Below are 18,704 nucleotides of genomic sequence, written 5' to 3'. Positions count from 1 at the left end.
TCAACGTGTTAACACATTGGGTGCCATGCAGTATTCTTTGCAGGGCTATAACTTTTTAAATATTATAGCTATATCAACATTACTATGGCCCATTCAACATCGGGTATCTATCGTTCCGGATGTGGGAACGTTATATTTTTCCATTCATACATTGTCGTGTTAGTACCGTCGAGAATATAAGTATGTTTTTAGACTGTATAGCAGTAATTCCTAGAATGCGCGTTATAGGCCCCGACGGCGTGAATAATAAAGGCAACCAACTTGTGTTCAGCCTTTCGTTCAGCGTTTCTGATTGGCCACACGGCCACGTGACCGCGCTACGCGACCGCGCTGCCGCGCGGCAGAGAGTTGCGCCGCCCGCGGCAGCAGCCGTCTTCTGTTGTAGAATTGTTTACATCAGGGTGAACGCTATTGTATTCGCAAATATGAGAGCCAGCAATACGCAGCTCCAGTTAACCTAATTTATACCGTAATGAATCATTAAAAAAATATACCGTTAACTGGAATATGTTGTTTCTTTACACATATGTTGGGATTATGTAATTGGTTTGTCATGACAAAACAATAAAAACAGCTACTTTACATCAGGGTGAACGCTGTTAGTAACGCTGCCACCACCCACTTCAATGACAGAGCTCTCATATTTGCGAATGCATAAACTATATCTTAAATGATGGCTATGTGTCTAATATGGCTGTCGTGAAGTCATTGATAAGCGACAGCCATATTAGACACATAGCCATAATTTAAGATCTAGTCCTAACAGTTATTTATTCTAGTACATTTGTGATGTCACAGTATGATGTCATAATCAAACATTCTAGAACATTTGTGTATCTATTCAACAATTCTCTCAGAAGATCTCATTGTGCATCTTGAAACAGTACTGACCAGTAGCCTACTGAACAGATGGACTAAACAACATAGATTGAAGCCTGCATTTCATTATCACTGGAGATACATTTCTCACTCACCATTGTATTTTATATGAAAATAATTGTAAGTAGGTGAATTCTACACATCTGACAACGCCATCTGACAATATCATAATGATGTGTTTTCTATATTATATCCACAATCATTAATCTAAAAAATTGTATGGGCGTAAATACATGTTAAGATATTCAAAATCGTCACAGCAGTATAGTTTGTTTATACTTCAGAAGCAGGGAGCGAAATTAACTTTTTGACTCACCGGCCAGTGGCGGGTAGATGGGAAGAATCTACCCGCCAAGCATATTTCTTACCCGCCAACTTTTTTTTGATAAATTTTTTTCTTTATTATTATTTTATATATATATTTTTTTAATAAAATATATATATTATATAATCATACTTGTGGTTGTGTTATCTGCGAGACATCGCCACTTCGCTGTCTGCAAACAGCTCCACTGTCTGTGTGTATACTCAAGTGGCCTCCAGCTCCAGCAAGGATTCTCCGGGGGTGCAGCTGGACCCTAAACGCTACATTCAGCATGCAAAAGAATTCTCCGGCGCTGCACCTGGACCCTAGTCAGCAGCCCTCACTCATGCGATGTAAACCAGGGACTCGAATACGCATGTTGTTGTTGTTATGTTGTAGGACATTGATGCCAAGAGCTATCTGTAGCTACTGCTGGATGGCGTTGGGACAACGCCTCAGTGAACTATTTAGTTTACTGCGACATTTCGTAGTGACTAGTTACCTAGCCAACGGAGGTATTATGCACTGGACTATTGCTGGAGGATTTGTTGATGTCGGGAGCTATCCGTAGCTAGCCGGCTGGATACCGTTACACAATGCCTCGTGTATTAAACTAAGTGAATAGTTGACTGGGTCATTTTGTAACGGTAGCTAACGTTATCTCACGAAGGTCCCACACTGACTAGACTAACATCACGGTGAGGCAATAGCCTCTGTTTACATGCAGGCATACAGGGGTAGGAGCAGCAGTGCTAAGTGCTAACTAACGTCACGGTGACTCGGAGGCAATAGCCTCTGTTTACATGCAGCATACAGAAACAGGTGGGGAGGGGGTAGCAGTGCGCGGTGCGCGCTTCATGTCTGCTGAGACAGCGAGTGAGAACTCCGCTAAAGAATTTGATCATGATTTTCGGTTTTCACATGACTATTTGATTGAGCGCCACACGGCGCTCAGACGTCTCAGTGGGAGGCGCCAAACGTAAAAACTGAGCGCAAATGGCGGGTGGCGCTCTCTAATTTCGGTCCCTGTTCAGAAGTGATGTACAGTGACGAGTGAATCTGGTAGTTGGTTGTTAAAAACGCGAAATAACATAACGTTACAGCGTACAGTTTCTAGTTCAGTCAGCAGCCTCCACTGATGTTATGATGTTACAAACGCGAAATAACATTATACATTATGCTCCGCGAAATAACATTATACATTATGCTCCGCGCTTCATTCATAATCAGTCAGCAGCCTGCGTCCTCCACTGATGTTATGACGCTTCCTCCACTGATGGATTTCATTTGGGACCGCTGCCGCTTGCCTGCCGTGTTCGCGGCATTGGTTGCCTTTAATATTCACGCGCCCCGATGCGTATAATACATTATTGATTGGTGTTTCGTCACTATACACGCTATATAAGAAATGTCAAATGCATATGATCGCTATACATTATGCTCCATCATGGGTGAAGGAAAGGGGGGGGGGGGGTCGTTTATGATTCCTTGATTGTCACCAACGGCTTTCTTTAGTAAAGACACCATACGTTGATCGGACAGATTGCAATGAAATAAATGGACAATCGAGCTGGAAATAACGTTAGATTCCTCTTACTTCTGGCCGATGCGTCTGGAGAAAAGAAATTCCAATTATTTGACGTCGATCTGCTAGATTCATTTTCTGTTTGTATGACGCAATAAACGCCGAAAGCGGGGGAAAAAAAAAGTGTCATTCCCACAAAAAAATACTGAAAAAGCTTAAACTCAAAATATTTCTAAACACGTTTTATATTAACTTAATATGTCAACGAAAATGTAACAGATAATAGAATATATAACGGATAATAAATAACAGCCACCAACCACCTCAAACTGAACCTAAGCTAAACAGAATTGCTCCACCTACCGGCCAAATCCTCCCCCCTGACCGACCTTTCCATCACAGTCGAGAATGCAGCTGTGACCGCGTCCCCGACCGCCAAGACCAGTTGAACTTCTCCGCTCACATCGCAGCGACAACCAGGACCTGCAGATTCCTCCTGAGCAACGTCAGAAGGATCCGCCCCTTCCTGACAAAAGAAGCCACCCAACTCCTCGTCCAATCAACAGTCATCTCCCGCCTCGCACTACTGCAACGCACTGCTTGCTGGCCTCCCGGCCACTGCCACCAAGCCTCTTCAACTCATTCAGAACGCAGCGGCCCGCCTGATCTCAAACCTACCGAAGTCGGCCCATGTCACCCCACTTCTTAGGGACCTGCACTGGCTCCCCATTGCTGCACGTATCCGCTTCAAGGCCCTCGACCTGGCATACCGTGCAGCAAAGGGAACCGCTCCCGCCTACCTCCGGTCAATGGTCTCTAACTACACACCCTCAAGACCCCTACGCTCTGCATCTTCTGGCCGTCTCAGACCCACTCCTATCAGAGCTCCGGGAGGGTCATCAAGGAGAACCTGCCTTTTCTTTTCTTGTCCTAATAAACTAACCTACACTGTAGCACTCAACACTTTGATGAACATTGTTACTCAGCTGACAGAGTTGTGCCCTTCCTGATGACTTGTCATACAGAACTTGTAAGTCGCTTTGGATAAAAGAGTCAGCTAAATGACATGTAAATGTAACAGATAAGCGCATAAAACGCTGAAAATAACCAACTGTACTAAGCACCAAGAGTATTTTCAAAGAGGCTATTATTATTATTATTTGGCAAATTATATTAAATATAGAAATAGATGTGTTCGCGGGGCGGCGCAGAGGAGATTGCGCTCGTCACCAATGCAAGAGGCTCCGGTCTCGAATCCCGGTGTCAGCATTGCCTCCGGCTTGGGCCAGTCGTCATACTATCTCAATTGGCAGAGGTAGCGGGTGGAAGTCGATGGGTGGGGATTGGACGTTGTGGACAGCGACTCCTACAGGTCTGTTGGGGGACGCCTGCACAGCAGAGACAGGAAGTAGCGGGGTTAGTGTGAGCCTCCCATGCGTTACACCTCGCCACTGAGAGTCTGCGCTGTCTGGTGAAAAGATGCGACAGGCTGCCTCCTCATGTACCGGAGGGGACACATGATGCAAGGCTTCTATCCTCCCTACGACCGACCAGTGGGAGGCATAGTCGAGCAACGTTCAAGACGGGGGAGGGGAGAATTGGAAATACGAAATTGGGATGGGAGAAAAATAGAAAATAAGGAGAAAGTGGATAAAAAAAGTATATGTGTTCGTTAGAGAACAATTATTTCAATAATATATGCCATATTCTATGCCTACTGTACAGCCAGCCTTTATGCACGGAGAGATACTTTCAATTTTGACAGAGAAGATAATCTCCCGATTCAGATATAATTGAATACAATCGGTTCCAAAGATATTTAATGTTGTAGGAATATTTTCACACCACCAACAAAGTACTGGGTCCGTTGTCTCTTATTCAGAATGGATTTGTTGCCAGCTGTCATTTCTGCCCGTCTCCTCTCCGACACTTGAGACCGAACGAAAAATAACAATGGGTACATACTAGGGGTGTAACGGTACACAAAAACCACGGTTCGGTACGTACCTCCGTTTTGAAGTCACGGTTCGGTACAGGTTTTCGGTACAGTGAGGGAAAGTTTGGCTTTCTATGTTCCACTCAGGGGTGATGTAGTGTGCAGTAACTAATTGTACTTGTAGGGATGTCAAAGAATATTCTATATTGAAATTAATAATTGACTTGTTAAAAAAAAATATATATATATATATATATTAGATTAGATTGTGAAAAAAGACACAGACCGGGGGGCGGTCGTTAGTGGTTAACATACTGTTGTATTAGTTCGGTACACAGCCGTATTCAACCTAAGGTCCAGTACTGAAACGGTTCGGTACGGATACGTGTACCTTTATACCCCTAGTACATACTAGAAATAAGCTTTTGAATCAATTCCAATCCCTCTAGTCCAGGGGTGGCCAACCAGTCGGAGACTAAGAGCCACAAAAATTACTGTGGTACCACAAAGAGCCACACCATATACCAGCGTTTCTCAACCTTTTTTTTCAGTCACGGCTAGGGATGGGTATAGTTAGGATTTTATCGATACTACTACTCTTATCGATACTGCTTAACGGTTCGGTACTTTATCGATACTCTTATCGGTTCTTTTTGGTTATTTTGCACACAAAAAAAACATTTATTAAGAACAGAATCGACATTGCTTTATTATTCTTTTATATAACTAAATATAAATAAATATAATTTCTTCAGCAGCAAGAAATGAGGAGGTACTGAGAAGAGCGGATATGCAAGGAGGACAGCTGCTGAATATATATATATATATATATATATATATATATATACCTATCTGTTTGTATTCACAGCTAACATGTACACATGATCGACATAAGTATAATACTAGGCATGTCTGTAGGGAAACGTTCACACTGCTACTACCAAAAACCAATGCAGCAAAGAAAACTGTTATATAGAGCCATGTCATATTGGAATAAACTGCCAGTACATCTTACTCAGATAACCAGTAAGATAAGTTTTAAAAATAATTTGAAAAGAGCATTGAGAGAAAAAGAAATTAGTTTACATTAAAGAAAAACAGATACTGTAGTTTACACTGTAAATATATGACTGTCTGAGAGTTTAATCCCTTTTATTGTATTTTCTGTGATCCGATACTCTGTGTACTGTAATGCTATTTGGAAATATTTTTATATTTTTACATGTAGGAATATTGGAATATATTTTTTAAATGTATGCTACTATAATGTTATGTATGTATGTACTGTTTTTGTTGTGTGTGGACCCCAGGAAGACTAGTTGTTGCTGCGGTGATGACTAATGGGGATCCGTAATAAAGATAAAGGAGAGGTTGAAAAAGAGAAAGATGGAGTTGTGCGGGCATGTTCTGAGAGGATCCAGCGGGGAGATGTTCAAGAAGGTGGTGATGGGGAAGGTGGATGGAAAGATAGGAAGTGGAAGACCAAGAAGGGGCTGGGTAGACGACGTCTGTGATTGGAGCGGAGTGAGAGGCGGAGTCACGGAGTTGGAGAGAAGAAGTGGGGACAGAATGGGTTGGAGAGTGATAGGCAACCTTCGGAACGAAGAAGCCACCTAATGATGATGAGCAACAGCAGCAGCAATGTTTTAAATGTGTCTGAATTATAGACTTTTTATAATTAACAACAAATGTAATGCTGTTGTACAGCAAAAGTTCAAACAAACAGTTGCATGCCAACAAATAAAATAACAATAAAATGAATAAATAAAATATTAAATAAATAAATAAATAAATAAATAAATAAATAGGCTACACATCTCTCTTTGTGTTACAAATTGTGCTCACTGATATGAACATGGGCCTCTTTACTTACTTAAAAAAAAAGGAAACATCAAGAAATATGTTTATGGTATTCCACCATGCCTTGTGTGTTTTTATTTTATAATCATGGTGCTGAAGTCGGAGTCATACACAGCGATGCAGTGGGGCACACACGCGGTTACACGCTGTTGTAGTAGATCACTGAGGCAGAAGTGCGCGCGGATGTGCATGCGCGCACACAAAAATGCGTTCACAATTGTCACTGGACTCGTCGCGCCGTGCGGCAAGTACCCGGCCGGCACTTATCACCTAGACTTTGCATAATAATAGGATACCGATAGCATAACAACGAGAAGAGCCAAACCAAAATACAAGCCCTGTACCAATTGGTGGGGGGTTGCTTGATCTGTGGTCCCGACTGGAAGGATGAGACATTAAGTTGTGCTTCAGTCTCTGAAGGAAACTGTCTTTCTGTAAACTAACTCCAAGTTACATTGTTAATTTAGTTTGTATTTACTTTTCTTGTTTAAGTTAATTCAATTAAAGAAATTGTAACTACAATTACATTAAAAACATTTATGCATAATCATTAGGGATGCACCGATATGAAAATTGGCCACCGATACCGATTGTTCAACTAACACAATCGGCCGATACCGATACCGATACTTGTGGCAAAAAATAAGTATTTGTAATTTTTTTTTATGTTTAATTTTTTTACTTTTTTTAATTAAACTACTGTATATTTGTATGTGTATGTTTGTATTTGTAGGCCTCTTTACTTACTTAAAAAAAGGAAACATCAAGAAATATGTTTATGGTATCACTATCCCTCTACCAGTATCGTCTGGCGGCCTGCAGAGGGATACTATTTTGTATTTTCTCAACCAGAGCTTTCAACCAAAGCAATGGAACCATTTTGATTGACAGTCCATTCGGCCAATTACGCCACTCCGCTAGCACCCACCTCCTGCTGTTCTTACCACCAATCGGCAAGCGTTTATTCATTTTCTACTTCGGGGCATGCCGCCATTGATCTGCTTGCGAGAATGCGAGTCAAACTCAGAACCACAACAAGCTAATACGTTAAGCTGCCCGGCAGTGCCCGCCGACCAGCGCGCTCCACAGGATGGCCAAACGAGACAATGATTTTACTGCAACAAATGTTATAATAAAACAAAGCCTTTCTATACATTTGTCTGGTTGAAAACTTTATTAACAGATTGCAGAATGGGTAGTTGGGTACGGAATGAGCAACGGAATGGAACCGAGCTATGAACGGCTTGCTTGCTATCTTCGGGTAAATACTATGCTGATGTAATTGAACGTGTAACTAACTATATAACGTTAACACTTTAACTGCCAAGGTTAAATTCATGATATACCATCCCTTGCCAGCTCTATTTGTCTATGGAGAAGTTCCCCTTCTTTGCAGGGCTATAACTTTTTAAATTCTATTGCTAGATTGCCATTATTAGGGCCCATTCAATGTCCTATATGTATTGTTCAGGGTGTATGAACGTTAAACTTTTTCATTCACATATTCATACTAAAATATGGTCTAAAGTATAAGTATGTTTTTATCTTTTTCTGCAGCTTTCTCCAGAACGTGATTTATAGCTCCAAATGCATTATATTGATGATGAAATACAGTTTGATAGCGATCTGTGCCAGATAAAAAATTTCAACTGGAGGTACATCTAGAAGTTACTACACGTCATCTGATGTTGACCGGATGGACGAGGGGGCGTTTATAATTCCGTGGGCAGCGTTATACCATTCATCTAATGTGGGTCATATGTTCATCAGATCAGTTAGTAAAGAAGACGTTAGAGAATAACGCTGAATCTTACCGTGGCTTCCTCGCGCCACTGGCAGATGATCGTGGAACAGAATTTTTCCATTATGGGATGTCGAAATACCCGATCTATTTCCAGGTTGTATAATAGTATATACGTCCAAATCATGTTGTTTTTTCGAGTTATTTCCACCGATCGATGTTCACTGTGTGAAGACAGAGTCTCTCTAGCATTAGCGAGTGGTCGGACCCCATATGGAGTGAGTCCTGCCGGGTTAAAGGTTGACATCCGGTTTCGATCTGCCACCAGATGGCGCTCTTGAACCGCTAGAGGATTGAGAGGAGATCAGAACTGTGTGTCAAGGCTCCAGAACGGAAATATGATTTCGATCACAGATTTTTGAAATATTGATATCAAAGACGAGTTACGGCGTCCTCGGCAACTTGAGCATGGCGGGGAATGACGAGTTCCGGCGTTTTCGGCAGTTAAAGTGTTAATGCCACAAAACAAATGTTTGTGTCATTTTAACAGCAGATACTTTCTTAAATGCCATCCTCCCGACAGAGCGGTGTTGATGGGGAGCTCTGATGGGTTCGCTTGGTTGTGTTATTAGAATTGAACAGCTAACCGAAAGCTAGCGTTAACTAATGTTAAAGGTTTAGCCATAATGTTACGTTGGCTAAAGTTGGGGCTATTCGTAATCCAGCAATAATGGCTGCAGACCTGCAAGCAAAGTACAGCAAGTTGGCAAAGGAGTATTCCAACGTAAATCACATTTTCACCAGTAACGTTAGTCTTCTGCCTCCCCGTAGCTCATGCTAGCTAACCTAGCTCATGTTAGCGTAGTCACTGAGCGACCACCTCGCGTACACAATTAATGACATGTTGCGGACAGCCATATCGGTGACAATGTTTAGCTTTTAGTGCCAAATGATAAGAGTCTGAAGCGGAGTCTCAAAAGAGAATGTTGAATATTTAGTAGTAACTTTGATGCAGTAGCTTGTGTGTGTGTGGGGGACAGTGGACTGGACGCGACGCCGTTGCGCGACTGAATTTATCGGCTACTGCCATCGGCACATTCGAGCTTATCGGCCGATAGGCCGATTGCAGTCAACAAGGCACTTATCGGCCGATACCGATACCCGACCGATACATCGGTGCACCCCTAATAATCATCTGTTCTGTGCGCAACTGAAGGAACATGTATGCGCATGCGCGGGAGGGCGCGTGGCGTTTGGGCAGTTCCCATATTACGACTGCACCACTGGTCATACAATACTATTTTGATTGACAGTCGATTCTGCCAATTACATCACACCGCTTGCACCCACCTCTGCTGTTGTGGCATTGAGTCGGAAACCGGTGCATATTGACAGGAGGAAGTGGCACAGCCAAAAGTGAATGTAGTCTTTTGAAGGAAGAGATTCAGGGCTTTCGAATTTCGAAAAACTACCCTACCCAGCTCACACCAGCCCCTGTCAATCATCTGACTTCCGGATTTACTTTTTTATTTCTCTTATTTTTTGGGATTATCTCCCACAAACCTGAACGTTATTGCCATAAAACAGAACACAGTTTATCTACCCTTCTTTGAACGTATTGCAAAAAACGGTGTTGCAATACGATAAAAAATGGTGGAGAAATTTACATTATAAAAAAGATGGCAGAATTCAGTACTGCATCTACAAAACCTTCCGTTTAATCATCTTCCCTTTATTCATTTGCTTAGATTTTTCAGGTCTGGTCAATTTTAGCATGGTGTTATTCACAGTTAAAGATAATATATATTTTTTTTTAAATAGAATTGATATTCTCGTTTGGTTCATTATAATTTACTCAAGCCTAGTAACAGACACTATTTCTGACACCGATCATAGATTCAGATACCAAGAACATGCAAATGGACAATTTAATTTTTTTTAAATGTTTATTCTACGTCATTATGGAATGAGTGACATAAAAAAAAGTTAAAAAAAAACAATACCTTTTTTTTTTTTTTTTTTATATACATTGTCGGGCAAAGAGCTGGGTTGGCCACCCCTGCTCTAGACCTACCTGACCAAAAATGTCAGGAATGGGACAAACTTATTTCAAGGTACATCTGGCAAGGGCGGAGACCTAGAATTAGATACAAGTAGTCTACAACTAGCAAAAAGCAGGAGAGGGGTAGCACTTCCATGTTTGAAGGACTATTATATTGCAGCTCAATTAAGACCAATGACGTGTTGGTGTAATCCAGAATATTTTGCCAGGTGGAAGGAGATTGAGATGGCGGTAACAGAAGAGTATCCAATTCAAGCTGTAATTGGGGATAAGGCTTTGTTGAATGATTTAAGGGAGTTGGGAAATCCATGAATTAGTTTACCACTTAAGTTGTGGAGTAAGGTAACAGCTCCAAAAAATATAAAAGTAGCCATAAAAGTTTTGGGATGACCCAGATTTTGTACCCAAAAGAATGGACGTAAGGTTTAAAGGGTGGGAGACTCTAGGCCTAACAGCATATTGTACCTTTTTACATCAGGGGTCCATGAAGAGCTTTCAAGATCTGAAGTTGCAGCATGGTTTGAAAAATGAATATTTTTACAAATATTTTGGCACTATATCGAGCAACTACTGAAGCGAAGTAAACAAACGCTTTATGAAAATATTTTATTAAAAGTCGTCAGAGGCTCATGTCTCGAACTCAAACCAAAAAACCATCTCAAGACTCTATATGGGATTACAACAGACGAAAGGTAATTCATTGTATGTAAAAACAGAAATGGGAGGGAAACATAAATATAACGGAAGAGGAATGGGAGGATTTATGTGAAATAACGTTCACCAGTATGGAGAGAATTTTGTTGGAAATCCCTGATTAGGTTCTTTAGTACTCCAGCTCAAGGGAGTCATCATACCAAATCTTTCAACTGCTGGAGACAGTGTGGCCTCTCAGAGGCAAATCATTACCACATATTCTGGTCATGTCCCTTGCTGATGCCTTTCTGGAGGGAGGTCCATACGAGCGGAGATTGTGCTCGTCACCAATGCAAGAGGCTGCGGTCTCAACTCCCGGAGAGTCAGCATTGCCTTGGCTCGGGCTGATCGCTATACTAACTCGTTTGGCTGAGTTAGGGGGAGGGGAGCCTTGGGTGGGTCCTGGGCGTTGTGGACAGCGACCCCTACAGTTCGGTCGGGGCGCCTGCTCAGTATAGGATGTTATTAACTGTATGGGTCCTCAATATACTGGTACTTCTGCACTGTAACTTAGAATTATTAACAATTGATGCAATTTGTACTGCAGAAGGCTGAGATAAATGAAGGAGAAGTCAAGATATTGTTTGTATGGACCATGGTGAAAATCAATAAAAAGATTTTAAAAAAAAGCAATGCGTCAAATAAACAAAATACAATACAAAATACAAATGGTGGAAAATACTGTTATGTCTAAGAGCTTCCCTCTCCCTCATTTCGGGTTTATTTTTTAAACTGCTCTGCGAGCCAACTGCGCCGACATATATCAGGAGCAAATTGCACACCTATGGGTGTGTTTGCTCTAAGATATCACCTGCGCAATATCTTTAGTGAATAGCTCACAAAGACAAATAGAGCGAATTGCGGGCACTAATCGTACACAGTTAAGGGTGCTATTAGCATGCGCAATCCATTCTTTGTGAATTCGCCCCTATGTGACTTCCTTCCCAAGTAGTCTAGTAGATAGAGGGGGGTATCATGCACCCCCCAGAAATATACTTCTAACCAGACCAAGTAATAAATCTTATGTATAAATGTATTTGCCGGGTAAATGACTCTGTAAATGAGATCTTCTTGGTTCTGTCCTTCAATCCCAGCAGTGGAAACACTGAGACAGTTGTCTTTATGCAAGACATTAAACTGTATTTTCTTTTCTTTTCTTTTAAACTATGTTTTTTATGGTGCTTTTATATGTAATTTAGTCAATGTATTGTCCTGTCTTTTATATGGACCCCGAGTCCGTAATGAAATGTAGATTGATTGACATCCATGAGGTGTTTAGGAATGATAGAAATTAAGAACAAAATTACTTAAATGAAGTGGTAAAATAATCACCTCTGGCAAGCTTGTCTTTGTCCAGCAGACCATCCTTGTTGCCACGGGTGATGGGAAGCGTGTGGACATCTGGACAATCCATTAGGGTTCTCTAGACATTGACACAAAGATGCCCAAAACAAATTCATCATGGTGGACGCAGTGGATTATTTGCCAAAAAACTAAAGGCTAAATTACAGCAGGTTAAGAGAAAAAGATACCTTCATGTCATGGTCCATAATGTACCAAAAATAGCCTAAATCTGCCAGACTTATTTTTGTTGTACTGTACTTGTGCTGTATAATGACAGCTAATCTAATCTAAATGACGGAAACCTCCACTTCCTAACTTGAAATAAAGGTTTGAAACAGGAAAAAAGGAAATGTTAGCTTTAGGCTAGAGCATGTTTACTTTAGTCAGTCTTACTTTCACTTTTACACTAAACTCTGAGTCTCTTCTAAGGTAGCCTCCAAACCATGCAATGTAAAATATGATTGTTCTAACAGAACAGAACAATCACAAACTGAGAAGGTTTTAGTCAAGGTTTAAGCAAACAACACATTGGATATGTGACATGTTACAATATGACTGTAGTGTCTACTGTATGTAATACAGGGGAGGAAATTAGGCCACTTTACTCGCCAAATGCGAGTATTTTTTACGTTTGGCGAGTGATTCATGAAGACCACTCGCCAGTCTGGCGAGTATACAAAAAAAAAAACATTCTGCAATCACTGCACTGGCAAACGGTGCGCGTCTTCTGAGTGCTTAGTTGACAGTGCCACGAGAGCACTGCACAAGACCACCCGCGGACATATAATGTTTAATAAAAGTTCGCGCAGTACTGGCCAACCCACGGACATATAATGATAAAAGTCCTGCGTTACTAGGCTAGCCATCAGGAGCACTCTCAAACGGATAACGTTAAACACAGCAGAAGATGGAAAACAGACAGACTGACCAACGGGGAACTGCATCCAACCCTAGCACAACCCTCGAGTATAAGTTACTAAGGACACATTTAAATCACAGAGGTGTAATGTTAGTCTTAGCTTCTAGTTAGCGTTTTAGCGATAGCTGCTTGCTAGCTAACGTTAGCCCCGTGTGCTCAAAGCAGCCAGCTAGGTGTATCTGTTATGACTATAATGTTTCCAAAAAAGCACCGGACTACGACGTAAGGTTAGACATTTTATTTCATGCTCAAAAGCCCCTGGCTTGCACATCGCAGTCACGAAAGGGGCTAGCTAAGCTCAACCAGTGCACTGTGTACAACAGCACACCAACCCAACTGACGTTACCACGGTACTTCACAGCACTGTCGTAAGACCACCGTGCTGTCTTAAAGGCACAGTGTGCCTACCCAGATGCATACACAACATTGACGAGGCTTGACAACCGAGGTTCAAAGTTAACTTGATTGATTGATTGAAAATTTTATTAACAGATTGCAGAATGGGTACAATACAGTACGGCTCAATACACACAATTGTTAAGGGGAGGCAGACCAGAGAAAGACTTTCGTCTTGTTTACATCAGGGTCCCCCATTTTCAATTCATCATAACATATGACATACAGATAGACTACTGCTACATCTATACATTTCACATCTATCTATACACTTCACAACATACTTCGGTTTTTTTCTTTCACTGCCCAACCCAGCATCTTTCACTGCCCAGTTCAGCCCAACCCAGTCCAGAATAGATACCTCTTTCATGTTAATATGTTTTATGCTAATATTGTGAAGAGTAGAGATTAATGTTTTATGCTAATAAATATTTTAAAGAGTAGAGACACGGTGTGATTATTTTACTATGATTGAAAATCTATTTAGACGAAGACATACAAAGAAGTAATTATCACAATTGGCGATTTTTTTTGTCTGGTAAAAAATCTGTTTGGCTGGTAAAAAAAATCAGATACTCGCCAGTTGGCTGGTAAGCCAAAAAGTTAGTTTCCTCCCCTGGTAATATATGTTATGATGAATTGAAAATGGGGGACCCTGATGTAAACAAGACGAAAGTCTTTCTCTGGTCTGCATCCCCTTAACAATTGTATGTATTGTGCCGTACTGTATTGTACCCATTCTGCAATCTGTTAATAAAATGTTCAATCAATCAATCATGACTTACCAAAGAGCAGATAACTCGTTCCAGATGTGAAAAAGGCAGGTGTGTATACTGACCACAGACATGTAGGATAGTTCTATATACTGACCATAGACATGTAGGATAGTTCTATGTACTGACCATAGACATGTAGGCAGGGCTGTACGTTAACTTTTTTTGCACATAGCACTGGTGCTACAGAGGTTGATAGTTTTGTAGCACAGGCCAAAATCTTGTAGCACAAGTATAAAACTTGTTATATTTGTAACAGTCACAAATGTGCCTATTGTATTTGTGTTATTTAGTTGCAGTGCCATGTTTGGCTGTCATTTAGTATATCGCCATGTGTTATTATTACTATGATACTCTCATATGCTATTTTCAATTAATATCATAAACAACATAAGGAATATTAGCATAATTTTGAGTGGACTGAAGGAATGAGTCAGCGTTAATAGTTTTAAATGCAAATTATTTATTGAAACATAGAAGTGGGGTCGGTTGGGACACACACACACACACAATGGGGGACCCTGATGTAAACAAGACAAACGTCTTTCTCAGGTCTGCATCCCCTTAACAATTGTGTGTATTGAGCCATACTGTACTGTACCCATTCTGCAATCTGTTAAATAAAGTTCTCATTCATTCATTCACACACACTGTTTCAACTCACCACCCCCGCATCATATTGTAGTCTAGTCTGTCTTCAAACTTCCACTCCTCTCGAAACTTGTTTATTTGAATATCAACATTATCTGTCCATCCTCAGTTTACTATAATATACTCCTGTCCTGACTAGTGACTTCATCATCTTTCCAAACGCACGCACAGTCGCACACACACAGGGAAGGGGAGAGAGTGCCCCCCCATTTCCCTTTCCACACTGTGTCTGCTGGCTCTGCCTGTGATCAGGATTAGCTTGTCAGCTTGCTAACGTTGTAGTGATTGTAATGGTACATAAACGTTAATTTCGGGCGATGTGCGCATAAAGGAATGGCGACGGTGCAAAGCATGTAGATGCATTTGACCCGTTGCGAGAAGAAAAAAACACCACGGACTTATTTCGGGACGTGTAGGCGCACTGCTGTGTTAACGCAGCAACCGACCAACGCGCTGCTCTGCTTGCAGAAGGCGCACGGATAGGGCGGATATGACTCGTCGAGTTGTCACAAGAGTTTTTTCAAAATAAGATTATCATATGCACCTGAACGTTGCTAGCTTTCGGAGCCTAGCTGGAGCTGCACGTGGGCAGAAATGAGACCCGCTACAGGATTTTCAAAATAAGAGTATCTATATGAACCGAATCCCTATCGCACCAGTGCTACTGAAGTAAATCCATCCATCGCACAGACCGCTGTTGCTGTAGCACGTGCGAGATATATGTCGCACTGTACAGGCCTGGTAGGATAGTTCTATGTACTGATCACAGACATGTAGGATAGTTTTATGTACTGACCACAGATATGTAGGATAGTTTTATATACTGACCATAGACATGTAGGATCGTTCTATGTACTGACCACAGATATGTAGGATAGTTCTATGTACTGATCACAGACATGTGGGATAGTTCTATGTGAATGAATGAATGAATGAAAACTTTATTTAACAGATTGCAGAATGGGTACAATACAGTACGGCTCAATACACACAATTGTTAAGGGGATGCAGACCAGAGAAAGACGTTTGTCTTGTTTACATCAGGGTCCCCCTTTGTACTGATCACCGACATGTAGGATAGTTCTATGTACTGATCACAGACATGTAGGATAGTTTTATATACTGATCACAGACATGTAGGATAGTTTTATATACTGACCATAGACATGTAGGATAGTTCTATGTACTGATCACAGACATGTAGGATAGTTATATGTACTGAACACAGATAGGATAGTTCTATCGAAGTCAACTTCCTGCCTGCTGCTACGCAACTGCAGCGTGGGGGGAAACGGCCCCGCCTGGTACATTGTGTACGGTTCATTTAGTGCAGAAACGGATTGTTAAAGCGGCAAATTAAAGACAATCAAGCGGAATTCTCTTCAGTCCTTCACAATGCCAAAGAGCTGCTGTGTTACGCGTTGTACTAATGACAAAAACAGAAATCCAAATCGCAAGTTTTATACCATCATGGAGGAAAAAGTGGCTGTGGCTAACTTTCGGCTAACTCGCTCTGCTGTTGTGGTTGTGGTAGCTACATGCTAAGCTAACGTTAATCACATCGAACCGATAGGAGCTTATCTAATCTTACGTGGATGTTTGATCGGGTAGTGGCACACGTGGTACCACCACGTAAGATTAGATAAGATAAACTCCTATCGGTTCGATGTGATTAACGTTAGCTTAGCATGTAGCTACCACGACCACAACACCAGAGCTAGTTAGCCGAAAGTTAGCCACAGCCACTTTTTCCTCCATGATGGTATAAAACTTGCGATTTGGATTTCTGTGTTTGTTATGTTATTAGTACAAAACGTAACATAGCAGCTTCAATTTGGGTATTCGAGTGTATGTCAAGTCAATCAGGGGGAGCTTCTTTGAATCATATCTCGCCTTAGAATCACCAGAAAGGCTTTCGAAATAGTGAAATGCCATGTTGGCCTCAATATTTTCAAAACAAATCGTATGAAAATGTTATGAAATGAACAAGAATGTGATAAAACATGTAATAAAAACAGACCTCAACACATGCATTTGATACTAGAAATCCGTATGGTCCCCCTATACCAAGATGGCGGCGGTCTCGTGACATCAGAGTGTCTTCTGTTACTAACAGTGTTAGGGTAGTTAAGTACCAATAACAGATATAGTTAACTTAACTTATATGTACTTGTGTTAATTTGCGTATCGTAAATAGATCGTCGCCTACTTTATCAATTTCGATTGGAAGCTGGAATCAAAATGCTTGAATCTTCTGAGAGATTGTATCCAAGCTTCGTAACAAAGACCTGCTGTGTCAAGCTAGCGACAACAATCACCATTTTAATATCACCAAAGCCTAAACACCACCAACACGTAGTCCATAGTAAACTATAGCTCAATAGAAACACCAGTATAGCATCACTTGTAAAAGGTGTAAGACATTTTAAAACATTGCCTACCTGGCATTATCCAGTTTGATAAAAGATAAGTGATGGTAACGGAGTGTAGGTCCGCATCAGGCCGCGGTCCTAGAGGAGGAATGATGAAGCAGCTCCTTATGTGGTTACAATGCGCATGCGTGCCGAACGGCGACAGACTACCGCGACACTTCCGGTATTCTGAAATCATTGGAGAGAGAGTGGGGGGGGGGGGGGGAGAAAATGTGGATGAGAGGCGTGCTTACGAAACCAAGCCGCATTTCTCGTAGACGCTCTCTTGATTGATTGATTGATTGATTGATTGATTGATTGAAAACTTTATTAACAGATTGCAGAATGGGTACAGTACAGTACAGCTCAATACATACAATTGTTAAGGGGATGCAGACCAGAGAAAGACTTTCGTCTTGTTTACATCAGGGTCCCCCATTTTCAATTCATCATAACATATATGACATACATCATCATGACATACAGATAGACAGTACTGCTACATCTATACATTTATGACATACCAGATTTGCAATTACAGTACTGTTTGTGATACAAAAAGAGTCCAAAAAAAAAAAGGAGTATATACATTTGACGTAGAAACTGTACATTGGATTGGGTAGGTGGGGGTGGGGGGGGACTGTACATTGGAGGTGGTTGGGTGGGTGGGGGGGGGTTGGGTAGGAGTGGGCGGGGGGGGGGGGTAGGAGGGGTGGGTGGGGGACACTGTACAACTGTACAAACAAAACTGTACATTGGATTATTGACAAGACCATACTTGGTAATTTACTGTACATTGGAGGGGGTTGTGTTCGGACATTTACAGGGGCCAAACACTTAGGTGTTTTTTGAGAGTGTTTTTGAAAGTGGGTAGTGATTCACATTCCTTTACAGCTTTGGGTAGGGCGTTCCACATTGATGTGGCATAATTGCGAAACGTGTTTAGTCCCTTGTTTGAGCCGAATCTGGGTTTAACATGATTTGTGGAGCTCCCTCTGGTGTTGTGATCGTGGTATTCACTGACCTTTGGGAAGTATTTTGTCATGTACATGGGTACCTTGGTCGTGTAGTGTATCTTGTAGACCAGGCCCATTGCAAGTTGCTGTACTCTGTCGTCTACTCTAAGCCATCCTAGGTTGTCAAAGTGGGCAGGGGTGAGGTGGGTTCTAGGAGTAAGGTCAAGCAGTAGTCTGACCAGTTTGTTTTGAGA

The 18,704-nt window shown here is 41.5% G+C and overlaps 1 protein-coding gene across 2 annotated transcripts in view; it reads right to left on the bottom strand.

Moving 5' to 3' along the window:
• Positions 1-17,581, bottom strand: part of LOC311241693 (uncharacterized protein) — a 44,334-nt gene extending 26,753 nt beyond the window's left edge. For both annotated transcript variants that reach the window (XM_084330574.1, XM_084330575.1), the window contains exons 1-2: positions 17,525-17,581; positions 12,333-12,423 (exon numbers count right to left, since the gene is read on the bottom strand). In XM_084330574.1, the coding sequence (XP_084186700.1) occupies positions 12,333-12,414 (82 nt within the window). In that variant the 5' untranslated portion in view covers positions 12,415-12,423; positions 17,525-17,581. The remainder of the gene's footprint in view (positions 1-12,332; positions 12,424-17,524) is intronic.
• Positions 17,582-18,704: the final 1,123 nt, after the last annotated feature.

Source organism: Notolepis coatsorum, assembly GCF_963971535.1.
Source record: "Notolepis coatsorum genome assembly, chromosome: 15".
Lineage (NCBI taxonomy): Eukaryota > Metazoa > Chordata > Actinopteri > Aulopiformes > Paralepididae > Notolepis > Notolepis coatsorum.
Note: the sequence above shows the minus strand (reverse complement) of the source record. Positions and strands in the feature narration are given on the sequence as shown.